Source organism: Macrotis lagotis, chromosome 1 (genome assembly GCF_037893015.1).
Source record: "Macrotis lagotis isolate mMagLag1 chromosome 1, bilby.v1.9.chrom.fasta, whole genome shotgun sequence".
NCBI classification, from domain to species: domain Eukaryota; kingdom Metazoa; phylum Chordata; class Mammalia; order Peramelemorphia; family Peramelidae; genus Macrotis; species Macrotis lagotis.
In genome coordinates, this window is record NC_133658.1 from 278,269,608 (window position 1) to 278,294,736 (window position 25,129).

Consider the following 25,129-nt stretch of genomic DNA (forward strand, 5'->3'; position numbering starts at 1 on the left):
TATGGATTGCTTTGATCTCCTCATCTGTAAATTGCCTTTGCATATCCTTTGATGTAGCCCAACTTTCAAGCACTGGGGCTGCTTCTATTACTTACAGAAATTGTTCTTTATCCTTTGGGGTTTTTTTTGTTGTTTTTTTTTTAGATTTTTTTGCAAGACAAATGGGGTTAAGTGGCTTGCCCAAGGCCACACAGCTGGGTAATTATTAAGTGTCTGAGACAGGATTTGAACCCAGGTACTCCTGACTCCAAGGCCGGTGCTCTATCCACTACGACACCTAGCCGCCCCTTTATCCTTTGTTTTTGAGGAAAACTATGACATCAGTGAGGTGATACCATGACAGAAGAAATAAAAAGGAAAAGGAAAGAGGAAACTGTCTTCTCAAAGAAGGAAGAGACACTGAGTTGCCTATAAAGGATCAATAGAAGCTTTGGAAGACAAAGGGCTACCATCCTTAGTGATGGGAAAAAAAATAGGAGGAGGGGCTCAGGCAATGATAAAGAAAAAAGTCCACTGCAGATGAATAAGTCACTTGAAAATAATCTCTGATAAAGCTTTGTAGGCTGGCTGAAAGAAGCTGTGATTTCAAAAAGGGGCTCCTCCATATAGCTGTCCCCAAGTCCTAAGTTTTTCTCAGGCTTTGAGAATTATCTGAGAGATAATTTTAATAAATATTTATTGAATTTAGGGAAAGTGAATTGGATGACTAAATTGAGCTAGTACAGGACTGTACAGGACCAAGCAGGATTTTTTTAAATGGGATCAAATATGAGTAATGAGGAAAGTTGTGGGTGGCAAGAAGATGGGTTACTAGGAAAGAGAAGAAAATTTGAATCAGGGACCAACTTCTTTTTTATTTCTAGCATCAACTGGGAAGTTCAGCCAGATAGTTAGAATGATGGGCCTGAAGTTAGGAAAATTTTTCCTGAATTCAAATCTGACCTAAGACACTTATTAGCTATGATCTTGTTTGTTTTTTTTTTTTGCAAGGCAAATGGGGTTAAGTGGCTTGCCCAAGGCCACACAGCTAGGTAATTATTAAGTGTCTGAGACCAGATTTGAACTCAGGTACTCCTTTATCCACTGTGCCACCTAGCAGCCCCTTAGCTATGATCTTGGGCAAATCATTTAGCCTTGTTTGCCTTAGTTCCTCATCTGTAAAAATGAACTAGAGAAGGAAATGGCAAAACATCTAGAATCTTTGCCAAGAAAATTACAAATGAGGTCACAAAGAGTCGGACACAACTGAAATGAGTAAACAACAACAAATAATTCCAGCTTTTCTAGATTCAGGCCCTGAATATTCAGAGCATGGAAGAGGATTGATCATTCAGGGAAAAAAGAAAGAACAGAAGAATCCTTGGCGGTCTCTGGGAGGTTCACCTGGGGTAGGGCATAGAACAGATCAGATCCTCCTTCACTTCTGGGGAAGATCAGGCAAGAGAAATTATGGTCAGAGACTGAGGTCTGATATGAAGAAAAATGTTCTGAGGGGAATTGATGATTCATAGGCCATGAAATATTTTCTAAGATTATTTTCCTTGCATGAGTGTTGACTTCCTATTTTCTGTGGTTATACTATCTTGCTAACTAAAGAAGTCATGAGCAAATAATTTTCGATTTCTGAGTTTCATATGCTCGTTTGGTTTTTTTTTTATTTTTGTAAGGCAATACAGTTAAGTAACTTGCTTGAGGTCACACAGCTAAGTAAGTATTAAGTGTTTAAGGCTGCATTTGAACTCAAGTCCTCTGGACTCCTGGGTCAGGGCTTTATCACTGTGCTACCTAACTTCTCCTTTACATCCTCATTTGTATTACAACATCTATCAAAGGAACGTGTCAAGCTGATCATGTTTTATGAATTGTAAAGAAAAGTCTTAAAGAAATGAGTTATTGTTATTGTAAGTTGTTAAACCAGAGGTCTTAGATTTTCCAACCGGAGCCCTCAGTTAAACCAAGTTTGTATAGGGGAGTAGTTGGCACAAAGACCAGTGGTTTGTTCCTACATCTAAGATGCCTCCCATCAAGGATATAATTCCTTGAATTTTCCTATTTGCAGCAAAAGGAAGGGTAAGAGTAGGTAGTGCTGAACTGTGGGTCTAGTGACTCTGGATGGGGAAAAGCATTTTCTTGGCAAGGCAAGGTCTAACCCATGCTGTTTTAATTAGGGGGCTCCCAGGAAATCTTTTCTTTCTCCTGTTTCTACTTTCCCCCCAGGCTTTTCTTTCCAACTCTGCCAAAATTTTACACTGTTTCTCATTCCAGAATTTTCCCTCACTGAAAAAAAGAGAGCAAACAGGGCTCTGGAAGCATGTGTTGAACATCTGGAGTCAGCTGATTCCATCCTATAGGAGGATACAAAAATCTGAGGGGGCCCCTTTTTAACCCATGTAGAGCAAGGTATTAGTGCCAGAGTGAAAGGAGGGACTTGTCCTCTCTTCTCCCAGCCCTTCCCTGCCTCCCTTTCATGGTTAGGTCTCCCCATTAACTCCCCATCAACTTGGATAACTAGACCCTTCCTTGTTCAAGAAAACTCCAATGGATCACCATTACCTCTAAGATCAAATGTAATCCAGGATTATCATTAAGACCCATCATGGCTGAGCCCAACCTACCTTTCTAGTTTTATTATAAAATTACTCCCCTGTATTCACTTCACAGTCCAACCAAACTTTATTTCTTTCTGTTGCTCACCCATCACCCATATGTTGCTCACATATCTCTGTGTCTCTGCCCCAACTGGCCTCTGATGCTTAGAAGACACTCCTTCTCACTTCCACTCCTTAGATTCTGTCATTTATTGGAAAAATCAGATCAAATATTACCCTTGATATGGAAATAGTTTGGGATCCCTTCCTCTGCTATTGTTGTTCCCTGCAAACACTTACTACATGTATATTATGTGCATGCTTATATGTATAAACACATATGTAAAAATAACTTTCTCCATGTGATATAAGGCCAAAAAGAATTATTTTATTTTTGTCTTTCTGTCCACAGTGTCAGACTAGTTCCTGGAATACAACTGGTACTTAATAAATGCCTTTTTTTCCCCTTTTTCCAATCTTTTTTTTTTAAGTAGTACTGGGGCAGCTAGGTGGCACAGTGAATAGAGCACCAGCCTTGGAGTCAGGAGTACCTGGGTTCAAATCTGACCTCAGACACTTAATAATTACCTAGCTGTGTGGCCTTGGGCAAGCCACTTAACCCCATTGCCTTGAAAAAATCTAAACAAAAAAGTAGTACTCTATTATTTTTAATTACATATAGTTTTCAACATTCATTCATTTTGAATTTTGAATTCCAAATTTTTCTTCCTCCTCTCTCCCTAGACAATTAAAAAAAAACCCAATGCTTGTTGATTAATTGGTTCTTCCCAGAGTGGTGAAGTTAAACCCTGGAAACCTTGGAGGGAGGAGCAGAGAATTGGACTGGTGGGAAAACTCTCTTGGGGGTAACAGCATTGGTCCCTGGGGGAGGGAGATATTGGGCAATTCTGTGGAGACCAGGCTACCCATGATTTTATTTCTGTCCTCTGATAGGCAGTCAGAGCAATGAAATACAATGAAAGTGTGTCTTAATGTTCCACCAGAACATAGTGCCTGCCTTTATTCCAGGCAGGGATTTTATGGGATACTTCTGCACTTTTATGTTCCAGGCTCAGGCTTTTGGGGGTCATCTTCTGGGACCTAAGCCTTGGGCACTGCAGGCTGCTTTTGTCTTCTCTGGATGCCAGTCTGATGTGGTGAAATCCTTTTCCTTCTTGTGGCCATAGTCCCTTTTAACACCAGAAGAAGAAAGGGTTTGTGGTGGTGGGTGGAGATGGGGAAGGGGAATAGGACTGTAAGAGATAGCCTGGGGGAGAACTCCATGGACATTTGAGTCTGGCACAGCTCTCCTCTGTTCAGTAATGTCCAGTGAACTGGTACTTTGTGTTCTTTACCTCCCTCCACTGAGCTCAGGGCTGGAGCTTTTGTTGGGAGGACTTTCAGAAAAGTTTCTGCTCTGCGGTGGGGGAACAGAGCTGGGGGTGGGGTGGGGAGGAGAGGCAACAGACATTGAGGGAAAATAAAACTGCTTTTGCTAATTCTTTTAGACCCTCAGAAGCATGGCACCCCACCCCATCCTTTATAATCTCTCAATTAGCCAGTTTGGCAAAGAAAGCTTGCTTCATGTCTCTTGTCCTGGGACCAAAGCCAAGATCTGGATTGTTTTCTCCCCCTTATTAAAGACAGCCCTTTTCTCAACTTCTTCCCTTGCCCCCCACCCCCCACCCCAGATGCCCCACCTTAGAGAATCTCTGAATGTTTCCAATGTTGGGACATAATTGGAATTCTTGGTGTATATCCCTCAGGTCTTTCTCTCCTTGAGGATTTCTTAGGGTTCTCCCAAATCAAGATATTTGGATTCCAAGTTCTCTACTCCTCAATCTAAGCATCTGCAACTCTGACCCTGGGAACAAAGGGCAAGGGAAGAGAAGAAGCTTTTTTGAAGGAAAGCATGAAAGGGGTTAAGGAATCTTGGAAATGGACTATTAAAATGATACACATGCATTTCCTTGAAGAGGGCTAAGTAGGGAATAAGCATCCTATCTCAGATAGAGGGGTTTCTAAGGGCAGTGGATAAAAGGACTTGAGATGAGGGTTGCACTTTGGGGTGTTGTTGTTTTTTTAACCCTGATGTAGAAATGAGCCTTTGAAGCTGTTCCACTAAAGTCCTGTTGGATGGGGGAAAAATTCAGCACAAAGTGAAGAAGCTAGTTTGCCATATTCCTTGAGTATTGGGAGACAATGACTTGGTCCCTACATCCACTGCCGGCTCTCCTTTTAGCCCCAACGACCTCAGCAGATAGATGGAGCAGAAAAACTAGAAGGTCCCATCTACCTTCCCATAGGTTTGCCCTCATAAAGCCACATTTATCCACCCATTTATTGATTATTGACCTGACGACTCCATCTTAAGACTAATTGGTAGGTGAAACAGTAGATATATGTAATTATCTTCAAAATGCAAGTGTAACCTAGAAAGAGGAAAGATTAAACTCCTCAGGAAGGACTTCTTTATCAAAGAAGATGAGTTACTTGTACCTTTGGATACTATAAGATAAGAGGGGATGAGAAGAAGTAAGGATAATGCAAAGATGAATCCAAGATGGTGCTGGAGGGACTACAGGATAAACTTTTCCCAGGTTCAATTAAGGTAGAGCTAATATTATGTTGGAACTAATACTATGCTGGACTGGACTCTAAATGTGATGAAATACACTTGTCCCTGCCCTCTTGGAGCTTCCAGTTTATTTGAGATCACTGGTGGAGTAATCTAGAATGCTTGATATATCAGTTACCCATTTAAGGTCCTTAAAGATTTGGCTCCATTTTACTGTTTCATCTCCAAACTTGTCAATCATCCATCCTTCTAGTCAAATAACTCTCCTTTGTGCAATGAACAAGTTATACACATAACCACCTATTTTATCCTACAAGTAACTGAATTGAGACCATGATGATGTGTGGGAAAAATGATGAGCAAAAGGGAGCTTCATTATCTTTTTACTCCCTTTTTTACCCCAGCACCTAGCTTAGTGCTATGAACTATGGATTTGTTAAGATGTATTTGTTTAAAAAAAAAAGATAATTGGTGCAGCTAGGTGGTAAAATGCCTTGAAATCAGCAGGACCTGAGTTCAAGTCCTACTTCAGATGCTTATTAGTTGTGTGACCCTAGACAGGTCACTTAGCTTCACTGGCTACAGATTAAAGGAAAAAAAGTAGATGCCCACCAACTGAAGAATGATGCACTCTGAGGTACCACCTCAATCACACCTCTCACACTGGCCAATATGATCAGAAAGGACAATGATCAATGTTGGAAGGGATGTAGGAAATCTGGGACACTAATACATTGTTGGTGGAGCTGTGAACTCATCCACCTTTCTGGAGAGCAATTTGGAACTACACCCAAAGGGCAACAAAAATGTGCACTCCCTTTGATCCAGCAATACCACTACTGGGTCTATACCCTGAAGAGATGATAAAAAAAAAAGGGTAAAAACATCACTTGTACAAAAATATTCATAGCAGCCCTGTTTGTGGTGACAAAGAATTGGAAATTAAGTGAATGTCCTTCAGTTTTGGAATGGCTTAACAAACTGTAGCACATGTATATAATGGAACACTATTGTTCTATTAGAAACCAGAAGGGATGGGAATTCAGGGAAGCTTGGAAGGACTTGTATGAAATGAAGCTGAGTGAGATGAACAGAACCAGAAAAACATTGTACACCCTAACAGCAGTATGGGGTTATGATCAAACTTAATGGACTTGCTCATTCCATCAGTGCAACAATCATGCACAATTCTGGGATATCTGGGATGGAGAATACCATCTGTATCCATAGAAAGAACTGTGGAGTTTGAACAAAGACCCAAGACTATTACCTTTAATTAAAAAAACAACAACATTATCTTATTATGTAATTTTGTTGTCTCTTATACTTTATTTTTTTCCCTAAGGATATGATTTCTCTCTCATCACATTCAACTTATGTATGTATACCATGAAAACAATGTAAAGACTAACAGACTGCCTTCTGTGGGGGGGTGGGGGGAGGGAAGCAAGATTAGGAGAAAAAATTGTAAAACTCAAAATAAATAAAATCTTTAAAAAAAAAGAATGATGGAACAAACTGAGAGACTTAACTGTAATGGAATACCTCTGACCAGTAAGAAATTTTGAAAATGATGCAGTCAGAGAAGCATGGGAAGAACCATATGAACTGATAGTAAGCAGAACCAGGAAAAACATACAAAACAATAATCAAAATGGAAACAAAAGCAAAGAATATCACAACTGAATGTTGTGAAATTGTAATAATTAAATTTAGCTCCACAGAATAGAAATGAGAATTCAACTCAGCAAGGTGAGGATCTATGGCAATAGAACATTATATAAAATGTGATATTGGATTAGTATGTTAGTTTTTAGCTTTTTCCCAACTTCTTTTTTTGTTATTTTTTTATGAAGTATAGTGCTTAAGAAGATGTAAAGGAAGAGTATATTGGGATAAAATAAGTGATTTTTAAATTGAAATAAATCAATAATTTTAACTGATTTTGATATAAAAACAAAAGGCATTGACAAAACTTAAAAAAAGAGAAATGTTATTGATTCACAGTCAACTAGACCTACCCTCATCTTCATTGGAATCTTGTGCTGTACACTCCAGACAACCAGCTTTGTATGAAATCTGAGAAATATCCTTCCCTTCTACCCTTGACACTGACTCCTCTTTTACTTTTTCATATTTAACTATTTCCCTTGGGATTTTTCAAAGATCACTCAACAATGTGCATGTATGTCCAGAAACTTAGCAGTATGCAGAATGTATGCTTTGAGGGAAGCAGGAGCAAGAGAAGACAGAGTCTGCCGCCTAGGAAACTATCAGATTGATGAAATAGAATAATTCTGTATTAAAGCTTATGGCTCAAATTAAGAAAGACCTATGAGTTATGCAATAGCCTGGGGGGTGGGGGTGGGTTTCAAAAAAGAGGGATTTATAAAGTATTGGAGCTGGGATTAAAGATAAGAAAACTAAGGAAATTGGGGTTTAATTAATTGTTCAGTTGTGACCCTGTGGACTATACGGTCCATGGGGTTTTCTTGGCAAAGATACTGCAGTGGTTTACTATTTCCTTCTCCACTAGATTAAGGCACACAGAAGACAAGTGACTTGCCCAGGGTCATATAGTTAGTAAAAAATCTAAGGTCAAATTTGAACTGAGGTCTTCCTGACTTCAGGTCCAGTACCATCTGACTGTCTCAGGGGTTAAGGAATAGAAAAGGTATAAAGTGAGACATAGGAAACTGGTCTCAAAGTTAGGAAGACCTGGATTCAAATTCTGCCTCTGATACACACTGGCTGTTATTCCCTTACCTACATGTACTGCCAGACAACTATTTAAAAATATAAATTGCTTCAAAGTTGTCATTCAGCATTCAGAAAACAAAGTTCTCTATATGAGGAAAATCAAGAGCTGAAATGACTTTCCCTCCCGTCCTCTACCCCCAAAAGGAGAAATATGAGTAGGAGGTTAAGAATAGATGGACAAGGGGCGGCTAAGGTGGCACAGTGGATACAGTACCGCCCTGGAGTCAGGGGGACCTGAGTTCAAATCCGACCTCAGACACTTAATAATTACCTAGTTGTGTGGCCTCGGGCAAACCACTTAACCCCATTGCCTTGAAAAACCTTAAAAAAAAGAATAGATGGACAAACCTGGGATGGGAAATAGATAAAGAGTGTAAAGGGAAGGAAGGAAAAAGGGGAAGGATAACAGGGAAAAGAAAGGTTAGTACGTTAGGATCAGGTAGCAGAAACTATAGGAATGAGAAGCAGTGGAATGAGGCGGAAAGGAGGCAGAGGGGAGAAAGGTCTGAGGGGTCTGGCCTGGGGATGGCAAGGTCAAGGCCCCGCCCGGACGCTCCAGAGTGACTCAGTCCCGCCGGTTCTTTTTCACCTGCGCGCCCCAGAGGTTGGGGGTAGGGACGAGTGGAGGGGCCGGGAGAGGGCGAGGCCAGGAGCCAAAGATCTCGTCCAATGGATTGAGTCAGCCCCACCCCCGAGCCAGGGCTCCGCCTTCTCCCATGCCTAGACTGCCTTTGCGAAAGCCTGCTCCCCAACCCAGGCGCAACTCACACCCCTAGCCAAACACTCCCTCACGACCCGCGGGAGGGGAGGCGGGCGGGATCATGGCTGGGAAGGTCCTAGCGGTCCTGCTGCCTCTGCTGCTCTGTGTGGCTGGCCTCGCGGGCCTCCTGCTGCTCTGCATCTCCACCAGGGACGTCCGGGAGCCGCCAGCCTTCAAGGTACCTGTCCCCGGTCCTGGCCTCTAGCCTCCGGGGGCCGCTGTCCTGCGGCTGCCTCTGGGGCGCAGCGATCCACGTTCATTCTGGGCTCTGGACGATGGGATAACCAGTAGCGTGAGCCAGAGGAGCAGAGTTTTGAGAGACAGGGGCAGAGCGAAGGAATGGGGTCCTCCAGGAAGCCCACCGAGGTCGGGAACAGCACTAAGATCTCTGAGAGACCCAGCCCAAGATGCAAGTCTATTCTATATTGCAGGGCTTTTGGTAGGGGTTGTGCCAGTTTCTCTCCACCCTCCATCCCCCAGACCCTCAAAAGACTCATTTAGGCTGGGTACCAAGGTTCTTCCCACACACAGACAGGGCTGGGCAGAACTGCCTGGGGCTCCCCTCCTCCCTGTTTCTGTCTTTGCTTCCGGGAGGAGCAGAGATGATTGAAACAGCAAACTGCCTGCCAAGTTTTCTTCTGGGAGTTTCCTTGGGGTGCTTCCCCCCATTTATGAACAAAGATGATGGAATCCTGCATAAGTCTGTAAACCCAGTGGGAAGCCTTGCCCCCTCTCATGGCCACAACCAAGATCACCCTGTTCTCTGACAGTGGTGGATGTAAGGTCAGGTCATGACTTATTAGGACTTGGTAGCCCAGTTTCTGATCTCAAAACTAGTTTGTTAAAGGTGACCAGACCCCCTAAGTATCTTGGAGTTTGCATGTGGAATGAACAGGTACTTTTGGTTCCCTATTAACCAATCTGGGCAGTGCTATGACCAGCTCTGAGAATGATCACAGTTTTAGTTAATGCTAACATGATCAAGTCAGGCATGCTCAAGAATCTTTTTTCTTTATGTCATTGGGTTCAGTCTTTTTCGTTTTTAGACTCAAAGACCCCTAAGTAGAAATGAGCTCTTCACCAAACTTGTTGCTGAGAAGCTCTGAAGAGGAACAGATTCATCTTTGAATTCCCTTTTCTGGATTCTCCCTCACCCCACTGTTTTCCAAGTGACCCAGGTGTTAGGACTATGTAGTGGGAAGGATTTCAGAATGTTGTAGGTGATGTTTGGCGGGGTCACAAATTGGTTCATGAACTCCTCAATAGTAAGGAGTTAGCTGAACCAGGAACTGAATTTCCTGAATTATTTTTCTGGGAAGGAAATTATGGAAGACTGGGGCCTGGACTTATAGAGGGGAAGTAAGGAAAGGGTCTTCCTAGAGCAGGTCAGTGAGATTTGTATTCATTCATCTATCTTCTTTGGACTTCCAGGTGGACCTATTTTTGCCTTCCTCTGGATGGGGGTGGGGGGAATCCTGAGGATAAATAGCTTATTTGTCACAAGTGGGAGAACTCATTCATGAGTGATGATACCTAAGGCTATATTCACAGTAATTGGTATTAAATAATTGAATTTATTTGACTAATCCTTTATGAATTACCAGCAAAACAGTTGAGGAAGCCTAGTTTTTCCTATGACTGTTGTCCTGGTTTCAAGGATATTACCCATTTTTATCCCCTTTTCCTTAGCTAGAAAAAGTAGGAGCCAAGGATAATTCCAGTCCTTTGCCTTTTTCTTTTAGGAGTCTATAGAACCAAGGCAGGATTAAAGGGTCACTTCCATCTCTCATTAGCTCCTAGGTAGCTGAAGACACAGACTGTGATGGTATTCTGTGTGCTTTCCAGTTCCCCTGAAACAGCAATGAACTACACACCACTTCCTGTAATAGTCTCTAATTTCTCCTCTTCAAGCTGTATTGATAGTAAAGAAATTTTGGAGCAAAAGGAAGTGGCTTAGAGGTGACAAGACTCATGCATGTTACTCTTTCCCCTCACCAATCTTGCTGATAATCTTTACCATAATATGTTCCCTTTTGAACCCCTATAAATTTTTTTTGTTTTTTTTCTTAAGGCAATCAGGGTTAAATGACTTATCCAGAGTCATGCAGCTAATAAGTGTCACATGTCTGAGAACAGATTTAAATTCAGGTCCTTATGACTCCAGGGGTCAGTGCTTTATCCACTGTGCCATCTGGCTGCCCCTCCTCCTCACACCCCCAACACCTATGGCATGGGAGCACATCTCTTGTTTCCTCCAGCTCATTGCTCCCAGTTGGTTGTCAAGGAGAACACCTGGTTCCAGAGCCTTCAGTCTGAAGGATCCCCCCAGCCCCAGGCCATCTCAGTTGCCTCTGGAAGTTGGGCTCATGCTGATGCTAAATTAGCATCTTCCTCTGTCCTAGAGTAGTATTGCTACTTCTAACCTAACAAGGCTGCCTGCCAAAGTATGCCAGAACCTGAAACCCTGCACCTGAACCTGTACCTCAGTCCTGCTGGCCCTACTCCTAGCCATGATACTGCTCAGTTTTCCCGCTGTCCCCTTCTGGGGTGTGCTCTGTATGTATTGCTCATGTAAGTGGTGGTGGGACATATTTTCCCTTTCAGGGTCATTTTGGGGTCTAGGAGTTTCCAGAGTTTGAGAAGTTTGTGAACTGGAAGAATTCCCAATTCCTATATCTAACTTTCCACTCATATTCTCTTCTCTCTTTAGTATGGCATTGTCCTGGATGCTGGCTCTTCCCACACATCTATGTTTATCTACAAGTGGCCAGCTGACAAAGAAAATGACACAGGCATCGTGAGCCAGCATAGCATGTGTGATGTACAAGGTGAGATGGGACTGGGCAGGGGGTCCATATTTTGTGTTTCTTTTATGTGAGGAATGAAGGGTGATGTTGGTCTTCACAGGGTGTGGAGGGGGGCCCCTTTGAAATGGATTTCAAAGGGGAATGGCCCCAGCCAGTCACAAAACTGAGAGAGTTCTCCTAATCCCATTCCAAGGATGAAAAATTAGATTAGAAAAAAGTAGTCCTTAACTGGTCAAGAGTAACCTAGAGTTTTGACCTTCTCCTTTGCACTTGCTCAAGGAAATCTATCTATTGTTGCTCATTAGTATAATGAGCAGGCTGAGGAAATGTATAGGAACCAATGTATCAATTAGATTTGTGACCCCAGCCTATGAAAGGGCAGGAATAAAGTCTTTCAAAGTTCATAAAAGAGCTTTTATGATGGGATTTCCCTGCTCCTTTCTCCCATCATGAGAGAGGTGTGCCATTTTGTTAAGATATCTTAATAAAAACCATTTTAATCACTCTGGACTAAATGTTCTCGAGTCATTTATGACATTTTACCATGGAGGCACAGAAGAATAGAGATCCCTAGAGAGGGAAAACTATGAATAGACATGAGTTTAAAACCCATCTGTTTAGGCAGTAGTTTTCAACACTTTTTGAGGCATGGTAACATACTGAATGTTTAAATTACAAATGTTGAATTTAAGTTTCTCTTTATTAATGCAGCTGGTGTACTTGTTTGACTTTTTGGTGAATTTAGGTTCTGATATGATGCATATACATACATATATATATTAGACATATTCTGTTTATTTCATATACATTCACAATACTCCATGTGCCGGGTAAATAACAATTATGTTAAATAAAATTATTTCAAGTTGTCTTTTATCTGCAATACCAAGGTATCCAAAATTTTGTAGTGTGCCTATCAAAATTCATGGAATACACATTGAGGACCACTAGTGTAAGGTCATGGAGTATTAAAATTGGAAAGAACCTTAGCAATGTGGTTGGATCCCCTTTCATTATTCAGATAGATAAACCTAGGGCCCAGGAGAATCAAACCTAGTTACATAGCAATTTAGTGGTATTGTCAAGATAGAGGCTTTGGCAAGAATGTCCCTCCTTCCTCTACATCTCAGTTTCCTCATCCTTAAAATTGGGAGTTGGACTAGATGACCCAGAAAGTTGGCTTCCATTTCTGAATCCTATAATTCTAAAATCCAGGTCTCCTGATTCCTTGTTCATGTCTTTTCCCATTGTATTATAGGTCCTCCATCTAGGTGCCCTAGGGCCCCCTAGGTTTTGACTTCAAGCCTGAAATGGTTGTAATTCTTGGGAAAATAGGAGAATTGAGAATATGGGAGAAATGTCCTGAAAATTATATTTTAACTTCCTAGTGTGGGAGGGTAATGAATGAATTGATGAAAAAACATTTATTGAGCACTATAGGTATTTTATCTTTCCCCATCTCATTCATTCTCATGTGAACTTAGATGGACAATAGAAGTTGTGAAAGTCAGAGCCTGCCATCAGGCTTAAGGACATGTTTTCCTTTAGACATCATGCTCCTGTGCCCCTTAGCATTAAATAATTTTCTCTATCTCTACCACTGACTAAATGTGTGACCTTGGACAAGTCACTTCAATCTTTGCAGGGGTGCCTCAACTCTTTATCTGTAAGATGGGGGATTTTGATTTAATGGTCTCAGTTATCTTTATAGCACAAGATCTTTTGATCTAAACCAGGTGAATAGAGTTGATTAGGCTATGGCATTATGTGCACAGATGGCATACCCAGCCCCTACCTAGGACCTTTCTTCCTGTGTAGGGTGGGGTGAGAAAAGAGGGGGAGAGGGCCCCTCTGAAGAGGAGGAGTGGTTAGATCTGAGCATTCCCTTGCCTATCCTGCCCCCCCCACCAGGAAATTCTCTTTGTATGGACACCTGTGCTAATACCCACTTGGGAGGTGGTATTCAGTTTCTTTGTGCTTGAGGGCAGGAGTGGCTCCTTTACTTCTCTCTCTCTCTCTCTCTTTATTAAAAATACTATCTTTGTTTTTCTGTTACCTATGTTTCCCAATATATTCCTTTCTTCTCCCTTTGCCCCACTTAGAGAGCCAACCCTTATAACAAAGATTTTTAAAAAAGAAAAAATATCTTTTCTTTTTAGCTCTGCTGGACATTCTCTTCTCAGGGATAGGTGCAGATAGATGAAAGAATGGAGCTTGCATTAAATATGTGGGCCCCTATTGTCTCATGGGATCATTTTCTTGCTAAGCCAATCTCATTTGGGAGGTCCTTCTTACCCCCAGATTGTGCCCTTCTGTGCTAATCCTTAACTATACCTGCCCATTGGGCACAAAGAAGGCTCTACCCTTTCTTGGGTAAGACTTCATAAGTGTTTAATAATCATGCCACAAGAGAATCTAGGAGGGAGCTTTGCTAGGTTGGTACATGACCACCATATTCTGAGGCAAGGGTTTGAGTCATTGGAGGAAACAGTTCCTAGAAAGACTCCAGAGGTCCATGCAAAGCATGTATATTTTCCTCCCTCTCCTCCTTCACTATACAACCAGTGATCTTTATGTCTGTTTTCCTGGCTAGAGCAGAGATTAGGAGCCATTTTCATAAAGTAATTGAATCTTAACTTTAAAAAAAGTATTGAATTTTTTCTAATTTATTCTTCTCTTACCCCTTCCTTATAACAAAAATTTTCAAAAGGGGGGGGATGGTCTAGCAAAACTAATAACCAATATATGGAATAAGTCTGTTGTCATGGTAAGGCAGAGCCAGCATGGCAGAATAAGGCAGAAACTCCCTTGAATTCTCCCAAATTCACCTCCAAACAATCAAAATAATGTCTCAAAATGAATTTTGGAATAGTAGTACCAATAAAAGAACAGGGTGAATCAATTTTTCAGTCCAAGACAACTTAGAAGGTTGACAGTAAAGATCCACATCACTCAGGTAAAAGGGGAGTACACTCCAGTGCAGGTGGTATCCAAGTAAGCCAGAAGCAAGTCTCCATGACCCTAGACAACAGGCAAGTGGTGAGATCTTACTCCCCTAGCACAATAAGCTTGGGATAGTGCTCCCCTCACCACAGGAGCAAAATCCATTAACATAAAAGTTAAGTCATGAAGAGGACTGAAAAAAATGAGCAAAAAACAAACCCTATCTTAGAAAGTACTTTGGGAAGATCAAAACAAACTCAAATGAGGACAACAATTTCAAAATGACTACATGGGAAGCCTCAAAGCAAAATGTGAATTGGTCTCAGGTTGAAAAAGAACTCCTGGAAGAGCTCAAAAAGGATTTTAAAAATAAAATGAGAAGTAGAAGAAAAATTGGGGAAGGAAATAAGAATGATAGAAGAGAATTATGAAATGAGCCAACAACTTGTTTAAAGAAGCACATAAAATGAACAAAGATGTACAAAAAATTCACTAAAGAAAACAACTCCCTGAAAAGTAAAATTGATCAAATGGAAAAGGAGATACAAAAGTTCACTTAAGAAAATAATTCTGTAAAAATTGGAATTTGGGAAATTAAAGTTAAAGACTCCACGAAACATCAAAAACAACAAAATAAACTCAAAAGAATGAAATATCTTCTTGGAAAAAAAAACTGATTTGGAAAATAAATTCAGGAGAGATAATTTAAAAAAACTGGACAACATATTTCAAAAAACTATCAAAGAAAACTATTTTGATAACCTAGAGCTACAGGGTGAAATAGAAATTAAAAGAATTCAATGATCACCCCCTGAGAGAGCTCCTAAAATGAAAACTTCCAGAAATGTTAAAGTCAAATTTCAGAGCTTCCATGCCAAGGAGAAAGTACTGCAAATATCAAGGGAAAAAAAACATTTCAGATATTGTGGAGCCATAGTTAGACTTACACCAGATTTAGCAGCTTCTACATTGAGTGGTGGAAGAATTTGTAATGGAAGGCAAAGGAGCTAAGATTAAAACTAAGAATCATTACCCAGCAAAATTGAATATAATCCTTCTAGGAGAAAAAATGGAATTCAGTGAATTAGAGGATTTTCAAGAATTCCTGATAAAAAGACCAGAGTTGAACAGAAAATTTGATTCTTAAATGCAAAACTCAAGAGAATCAAAAAGATAGAGACAGAAAAGAGAAAACATAAGAGATTCACTAAGGTTTAAACTGTTTATATACCCACACAGGAAGATGACACTTGTAATTTTTTTTTTTTTAGGATTTTGTAAGGCAAATGGGGTTAAGTGGCTTGCCCAAGGCCACACAGCTAGGTAATTATTAAGTGTCTGAGGCCGGATTTGAACTCAGGTACTCCTGACTCCAGGGCCATGCTCTATCCACTGCGCCACCTAGCTGCCCCGTAATTTTTTTTTTAAAGAAAGATTTTATTTATTTTGAGTTTTACAATTTTTCCCTCATTCTTGCTTCCCTCCCACCATCCCCCACAGAAGGCATTCTGTTAGTGTTTACATTGGTTCCATGTTATACATTGATCTCAGTTGCATGAGATGACAGAGAAATCATATCCTTAAGGAAGAAATATAAAGTATGAGATAGTAAAATTACATTATAATATAATGCTTTTTTTTTTCTAATTTGACAGTAATAGTCTTTGGTCTTTGTTCAAAGTCCATAATTTTTTCTCTGGATACTGATGGTATTCTCCATTGTAGATAGCTCAAAATTGTCCCTGGTTATTGCACTAAAAGGATGAGCAAGTCCATCAGGGTTAATCTTCACCCCCATGTTGCTGTTAGAGTGTGCAGTGTTTTTCTGGTTCTGCTCATCTCACTCAGCATCAGTTCATGCGAATCCTTCCATGCTTCCCTGAATTCCCATCCCTCCTGGTTTCTAATAGAACAATAGTGTTCCATGACATACATATACCACAGTTTGTTAAGCCATTCCCCAATTGAAGGACATTCACTTAATTTCCAAATTTTGCCACCACAAACAGGGCTGCTATAAATATTTTTGTACAAGTGATGTTTTTACCCTTTTTTTTTTATCATCTCTTCAGGGTATAGACCCAGTGACACTTGTAACTCTTTTTTTTTTTTAGGTTTTTGCAAGACAAACGGGGTTCAGTGGCTTGCCCAAGGCCACACAGCTAGGTAACTATTGAATGTCTAAGACTGGATGTGAACCCAGGTACTCCTGACTCCAGGGCCAGTGCTTTATTCACTATGCCACCTAGCTGCCCCCTGAAATTTAAAAAAAAGCAGAAATAGCAATCCTGATTTCAGACAAAAAGCAAAAGCAAAAATAGATCTGATTAAAAGAAATGATAAACAAGACAAGGAAACTACATCTTGTTAAAAGGTACCACAAACCTCAAAGTGATATTAATATTAAACATATGTGTATCAAATAGTTTAGCATCCATATTTTTTAGAAAGATTTTATTTATTTTGAATTTTACAGTTTTTCCCCTAATCTTGCTTCCCCCCACCCCCACAAAAGGCAGTCACTTAGTCTTTACATTGTTTCCATGGTAGCATCCAAATCTTTAAAGGAAAAATTAAATGAATTACAGAAGGACATCAACCGTAAAACTATACTTGTGGTGGGGGGAACCTCACTTTTCCCATCTCAGAACTTGATAAACCTAAGTAAAAATACACACAAAAAATGTTTAGGTGAATAGAATTTTTAAAAAATTAGATATGATAGCCCTCTGGAGAAAATTGAATGAGGATAGAAAAGAATATTTTTCTTTTTTTTTTTTAGTTTTTTTTTTTTGCAAGGCAATGGGGTTAAATGGCTTGCCCAAGGCCACACAGCTAGGTAATTATTAAATGTCTGAGGCCAGATTTGAACTCAGGTACTCCTGACTCCAGGGCCAGTGCTCTATCCACTGTGCCACCTAGCTGGCCCCTATTTTTCTCAATAGTACATAGCACCTAAATAGAAATTTACTGTATATCAGGACATTAAAAAAATCTACAATCAAATGCAGAAAGGCAGAAATATTAAATGCATCATTTTTATACTGTATTGAATTAAAAATTACATTCAGTAAAGGACCATGAAAAGATAGGCTAAAAATCTAATCCTAAAGTATAAGTAGGTCACAGAACACATCATAGAAACAATAAATAATTTCATTAAAGAGAATGACTACAATATGACATCATAACAATTTTTTTTGAGATACAACCAAAGGTAAAAAAAAATCTAAAAAAAAAGAGTGAACTTCCTGGTGAAAAAAAATCTAAAAAAAAAGAGCAAACTTCCTGGTGAAAAAAAATCTAAAAAAAAAAGAGTGAACTTCCTGGTGAAAAAAATCTAAAAAAAAAAAGATGCCACCAAAGCAGTACTTAGGGGGAAATTTGAATTTGTGTCTCTCTAAATGTTTATAGCAATAACAAAAAAGAAAAAAAGAGCAGATCAATCAATTGGGCATGCAACTAGAAAACTAGAAAAAAGAATAAATTAAAAATCTCCAATGAAGCACCAAAGTGAAAACTCTCAAAATTATAGAGAAAGAGTAATAAAACTGAATGATAAAAAAATAAAACTAGAAATTGATTTTTATGAAAAAAGCCAACAACATTAAAATAAATAAACCACCAATTCCCTCATTCTTGCTTCCCTCCCACCATCCCTCACAGAAGGCATTCTGTTAGTGTTTACATTAGTTCCATGTTATACATTGATCTCAGTTGAATGAGATGACAGAGATGACAGAAGAAAAAAAAGTCAAATTACAATATAAAAATGTAAAGTATGAATTTACCACCAATGAAGAAGAAATTAGGAGGAATTTTAGGAGATATTTTGCTCAATTACATGTTAATAAATCTAACAAGCAAAATGAATGAATATTTACAAAAATATAAATTGCCCAGATTAACAGAAGAAATAGACTACTTCTCCCCTCTTAGAAAAAGAAATTGAACACACCATCAATAATCTCCCTAAGTAAAAATCCCCAGAGTCAGATGAATTCACAAAAGAATTCTACCAAATATTTAAAATACAATTAATTCTAACATTATATGAACTATTTGGTAAGATAGGCAAAGGAGTCCTACCAAATTCCTTTTAAAATACAAATATGGCTTTGATACCTTAATCAGGAAGAGCAAAAATAGAAAAGAAAAGTTATTTCAATTTTCCTTATGAATGCTGATGTAAAAATTTTAAATACTAGAAAGGAGATACAGCAACTTACAACAAGGGTCATATATTTTGATTCAATATTAGGAAAACTAACAAAATCAACAGAAATCATATGATTATCTTAATAGATACAGAAAATAACTTTTGACAAAATATATCATTAGAAAGCATTACTTTCCTAAGCCTGTCCTAAAGTGATAAGTAGTATCTATCTAAAATCAATAGCGAACTTCTACAATGTGAATGAGCTAGCAACCCTCCCAAAATGATCAGAAATGAAACAAGAATGCCCATTATCACTACAATAATTCAGTATTGTATTTAAATTCTAGTATGGCTTTAAGAGAAGAAAAAGAAATAGAAAGAATTAAAATAGGGCTAGGCCATGAGGAAATAAAACAATCACTCTTTGCTAACATATGATAATATACTTAGAGAATCCTGGAGATTCAACTGAAAAACTAGTTGAAATATTTAACAATTTTAGCAAAGTTGCAGGATATAAAATAAACATACATAAATCATCAATATTTCTGTTTATTACCAACGAAATCCAGTAACAAGATTTAGGGAATTTCCATTTAAAATAATTGGATACACTTAGCAAAAAAAATTGAGATAGGTATATTCTCTTGACCTTTCTTTAGGGTTAATCAAATTTTATAGTATTCAATTTTAATCTTCTTGTGATTTCTCTCTCCTTTTACATTGTTGTAGTCAGTATGTATATTGTTTTTTCTTGGTTCTGCTTATTTAATCTTGCATCAGTTCATATAACTCTTCCAAGTTTTTCTATTCTCCCATTTCATTTCATATAACTCAGTAATATTCCATTTATCCATTCTCTAATTGATGAGCATATCTAATTTTTCTAGTTATTTGCTACTTCAAAAAAATATGATAAAATTATTGTGGGGCAGCTAGGTGGCACAGGGCGGCTAGGTGGCTCAGTGGATAGAGCACCGGCCCTAGAGTCAGGAGTACCTCAGTTCAAATCTGGCCTCAGACACTTAATAATTACCTAGCTGTATAAACCCCATTTGCCTTGCAAAAAAAAAACTAAAATAACTTATTGCTATCTTTTGGTATATATGGGACCTTTCCTGGAGTTTGTTGAAACCAATTCTAATAGGAGCCCATTGTTAAAATTTAAATGAGAGCTAAAGATAAAGATAAATATATCTCATATATCTGCAACTGCAAATAAAGACTTGTTTTATGGTTTTGTTGATTGTCTAGACTTAAAGTGTTAATAATTCAGGTTAAACATAAAGATTTTCTATGCTTACATTTTTTCCTCAGGGAGAAAGAGAGAAGGTTGTTAAATTAAATTTCTAGACCTTTATTTTTATCAGTGATCTCTCTGAAGTATAAACCTAACTGTGGGATTTCTGATCAAAGGGTATGTGCATTTTAATGAACTAAGTTGTTCAAGTTGTTTTCTACTCTGGTTAAACCAATTTATAACTCTACTAACAGTGTATTGATGTGTCTGCCTTTCCACAAATCCTCCAACCTTGACTATACACATATTTTGATATATTTGTCAATTTACTGAATGTGGGGTTTGATATTCATTTCCCTTGTTTATTAGTGATTTGAAATAGTTTTTCATGTGGTTGTCAATAGTTTGAAATTCTTTTGAAAAATGTAATTTGGGGGCAGCTAGGTGGCGCAGTGGATAGAGCACCAGCCCTGGAGTCAGGACTACCTGAGTTCAAATCCAGACTCAGACACTTAATATTAAATTACCTAGCCGTGTGGCCTTGGGCAAGCCACTTAACCCCATTTGCCTTGCAAAAACCTAAAAGAAAAAGAAAGAAAAATGTTATTTCGTACAGTGGATAGAATACTAAACTGGAAGTCAGGAGGACCTGAGTTCAAATCTAGCCTCAGACACATACAAGGTTGTGACTCTGGCCAAGTCATTTTACACCAATTACCTTCAAAAGAAAAAGAAAGAACAGAAGGAAGGAAGGAAGGAAGACAGACAAGAAAAGACAAGAGAAGAGGAGAGAAGAAAAGAAAAGAAAAGAATTAGAAAGGCCTGGGTACCTGGGAGACCTATTTTGGATAGCACCATCCACATCCAGACAAAGAAAAAGCAAAACAAAACAAACTACAGAATCTGAATGAACACTATGTTCACTTTTTAAAAATTTCTCTTATATTGTTCCTTCCCTTAATTTCCCTTAGTCCTAATTCCTCATACAGAAAATGACTAATATGTAAACATGTTAAACACAAATGTACCTGTACAATGTTTACTAGACTGCTGAGGAGAGGGAGAGGTAGGAAGGGAGCGTGGAAGAAAATTGCATAACTTCTAAATATGCATGTGGATGAATGTTGAAAAACTTTCATAACATGCAATTGGAAAAATAAAATAAAATACTGATTAAAAAAGAAAGGTCGGGTTCAAGTCCTACTTCTGGCATGTCCTGGCTCTCAATGCTCTGGACATTTTCTAACACTATAAAGTGCAGAGAAGGTGCCAACTTACGTTAATAGAGGGAGTTTATTTAAGTTCTTAGATGTGTCCTTTATCAGTGATATTTCATTTATTTATTTATTTTTATTTTTTGCAAGGCAATGGGGTTAAGTGGCTTGCCCAAGGCCACACGGCTAGGTAATTATTAAGTGTCTGAGGCTGGATTTGAACTCAGGTACTCCTGACTCCAAGGCTGGTGCTCTATCCACTGCGCCACCTAGCCGCCCCATCAGTGATATTTGATGTAAAAGTTATTTTTCTAACAGAGAGCAGTCTTCTTTCTTGTCATAATTATATTCATTTTCTTTTATTTATTTATTAGTCTTTTTGTAAGGCAAATGGGGTTAAGTGACTTACCCAAGGCCACACAACTAGGTAATTATTGTCTGAGACTGGATTTGAACTCAGGTACTCCTGACTCCAGGGCCAATGCTCTATCCACTGAGCCACCTAGCTGCCCCCTATATTTATTTACTTGGTGCAAAAATTTTTAACTTTCATTTAGCTAAAATTATTTATTTTATCCTATTTACTCTATCCTTTGTTTGGTTAAGAATTTAGTTTTTCTTCTCATTTTTTTCTTTTTTTTAAATTTAATATTTATTTATTCTCATTTTGTACAAATGTTTTTTATACATTAATAAAATATTCTTAAGAGTAAACAAAAATTAAAATTAAAATTATTTTAAAAAATAATAGTAATAATTGTAGGTATGGCCAGGTGGCACAGTGGATGGAGCACCAGCCCTGTAGCCAGGAGCACCCGAGCCCATATCTGGCCCTGTACACCCAACAATCACCCAGCTGTGTCACATGCAAGCCACCCCAACCCCACTGCCCTACAAGAACCAAAAAAAGAAAGAAAAAAAGACCCAAAATAAAATAAAATAGTAATAATAGTAGGGGCGGTTGGGTGGCAGACAGAGCAATGGCCCTTGAGCCCAGAGCACCCAGGTCCAAATCCAGCCTCAGACACCAAATGGTCACCCTGCTATGCAGCCCTAGGCAGGCTACCCAGCCCCATTTGTCCTGCACCCCCCCCAAAATAATAATAATAAAAAATGTGCTTGAGTCTTTGTTCTAACACCAACAACTCTGTTGCAGGTGGATCACATTCTTTATGATAAATCCATCGCAAAAGTTACTTCTGTATTTTTCCACCGTTGCCATTGCTGATCGCAACTCCCTCCTTTCATATATCTCCACTACCATGTGGAGAATATTTTCTCTCTCCTTTCACTCTGACTCTGCTGTAGGGTAGCTGAGTGGCACAGCAGACAGATCCCTGGCCCTGGGGCCAAGAGGCCCTGAGCCCTGCTACCACCCCTTAGGCCCAGTATCCACCTGGCCCTATGGTCCCAGACAAGCAATCCAATCCCAGCCCCTTGCAACAAGTAAAAAGGAAAATGTGTTATATCTGACCACTCTCCATGGTCCATCCTCTCCTCCTTCATTCACATCCCCACCCCTTCCCCCGTCCTCCCCTTCTTACTCCAGATGTCTATACCCCATTAAGTATATATGCTGTTTCCTCTCCTAGCCACCTCTGATGAGAGCAAAGATTCCTTCATTCCCCCTTGCCTTCTCCCCCTTCCATATCATTGCAATAGCTCATTGTAATAAAGAAAAATCTTATTATATGAAATATTTTAGCCTATTCCTCCTCTCCTTTTTCTTTCTCCCATTACATTTCCCTTTTATCTATTGACTCCATTTTTATACCACAATATATCTTCAAATTCAGTTTTCTCCTGTGCTTCATCTATAAAAGCTCCTTCTGTCTGCTCTGTTAATTGAGAAGGTTCATATGAGTATTATCAGTGTCATTTTTCTATACAGGAATACATGCAGTTCATCCTCATTAAGTCCCTCATATTTTCCCCTTCTCCTCCACTCTCTATGCTTCACCTGAGTCCTGTATTTGAAGATCAAACCTTCTGTTCAGCTCTGGCCATTCCAACAGGAACATTTGAAATTCTCCTGGTTCATTGAAAGTGTATCTTTTTCCCTGGAAGAGGACATTCAGTTTTGCTGGGTAGCTGATTCTTGGTTGCATTCTAAGCTCTTTTGCCTTCTGGTATATTATATTCCAAGCCCTACAAGCTTTTAATGTAGTTGCTGCTAAGTCGTGTGTGATCCTGACTGCAGCTACATGGTATTTGAATTGTGTCCTTCTGGCTGCTTGTAATATTTTCTCTTTTACTTGGGACTTCTGGAACTTGGCTATAATATTCCTGGGGGTTGGTTTTTGGGGATCTCTTTCTCGGGGAAGTCTGTGGATTCTCTCCATTTCTATTTTGCCCTCTGCTTCTAGGATATCAGGGCAATTTTCCTGTAGTAATTCTTTGAAAATGTCAAGGTTCTTTTCCTGATCATGACTTTCAGGTATTCCAATAATTTTTAGATTATCTTTTCTAGATCTGTTTTCCATATCAGTTGTTTTTTCAATAAGATGTTTCACATTTTCTTCTAATTTTTCATTCTTTTGGTTTTGAAGTATTGAGTCCTGGTTTCTCGTAATTTCATCAATCTCCCTGAGTTCTATTCTTTGTCTGAAGGATTTGTTTTCCTCAGAGAGCTTTCTTGTCTCTTTTTTCCATCTGGCCAATTCTGCTTTTAAAGCATTCTTCTCCTCAGTAACTTTTTGAATTGTTTTATCCATTTGACCTAAGCTGGGTTTTGGCATGCTATTTTCTTCAGCATTTTTTTGCATTTCCTTGACTAAACTGCTGACTTCATTTTCATGTTTTTCCTGCATCTCTCTTATTTCTTTTCCCAGTTTTTCTTCTATCTCCCTCATTTGATTTTCAAAGTCTTTTTTGAGCTCTGTCATAGCCTGAGCCCAATTTCTGTTTTTCTTGGAGTCTTTAGATGCAGGAGGTTTTGCTTCCTCATCTTCAGACTGAGTGTTTTGAGGACTGGGCTTCATGTGCTCCCTCTGGCAGAGGTTCTTTCCCCCCCCCCCCCCACTGTTCCCAGGTTGTACCCGCTGCTCCCCGGGGTGTAGCTCAGGAAACTCCCCCACTGCTGTGAGCCATGGCTCCCAGTGCCCTGGGGCTGCCTCCGGGAGGCTGAAGTTCTTTTGCTCTGTCAGGCCACCCCTCCAACCCTGGGGAGCAGAGCCTTTCTGCTGTTTTCCAGGTTACCTTGAGTAGGAGAACTGCCTCACTGGGTCCCTCTGTGGATTCTGTCTCTCGAAAGTTTAGAGTCCTTAGTTTATGAGTTTTATGAGAGACCACCTAAGAGATGATCCTCTCTTGTCGCCATCTTGGCTCCGCCCCCTTTTCTTATTTTCTTATGGTGGAATTTCTAATATTCAGATTATGTTTCTAACCTTAAATTGTTCTAAGTAAAAAGTACCTTTGGAATCACCTATCCCAATCCCCTTCCTTTATTTTTTTTTGGTTTTTGTTTTTTGCTTTTTATTAGGCAATGGGGTTAAGTGACTTGCCCAAGGTCACACAGATAGATGATTATTAAGTGTCTGAGGATGGATTTGAACTCAGGTCCTCCTGACTCCAGGGCCAGTGCCCTATCTACTGCACCACCTAGCTGCCCCTGCCTTTCTTTTATAGATAATAAAACTTGAGCTCAGAGATAGAAATTGACCTGCCAAAGGTCACATATAAAATTTATGATGAAACCAAGGCTGGAACCCAGGTCTAGTTTGGCCTGTCATTCTGCCCTATGCAAATAATGTGGAGACTGGAATCCTGGGTTTCATAGGTTTATTGAGAAAGGATAGGAGAGATGGATTTCAGTTCATTCTCTTAAGGACATTGGGCAACATTGGTCATATTCCTTTCTCCTGTCTTGCTTCTAGGTGGTGGTATCTCTAGTTATGCAGAAGCTCCCCATGAGGCAGGTAAAAGCCTGGAACATTGTCTCAATCAAGCCATGAAAGATGTTCCCAAGGAGAGACACTCAGTCACTCCCCTTTATCTGGGTGCCACTGCAGGCATGAGACTTCTGAAGTAAGTTTGTGTCCCTCCTTTTTTTGCTGTTCTGCCTATCTCCCTTCCTCA

At 39.4% G+C, this 25,129-nt stretch overlaps 1 protein-coding gene across 1 annotated transcript in view; it reads left to right on the plus strand.

Annotated features, from left to right (window-relative positions):
* The first annotated feature begins 8,678 nt into the window (after positions 1-8,678).
* The window catches only part of ENTPD2 (ectonucleoside triphosphate diphosphohydrolase 2), a 32,975-nt gene continuing 16,524 nt past the window's right edge, over positions 8,679-25,129 (plus strand). The window contains exons 1-3 of the mRNA XM_074210618.1: positions 8,679-8,864; positions 11,397-11,514; positions 24,928-25,078. Coding sequence (XP_074066719.1) covers positions 8,748-8,864; positions 11,397-11,514; positions 24,928-25,078 — 386 coding nt within the window. The 5' untranslated portion in view covers positions 8,679-8,747. The remainder of the gene's footprint in view (positions 8,865-11,396; positions 11,515-24,927; positions 25,079-25,129) is intronic.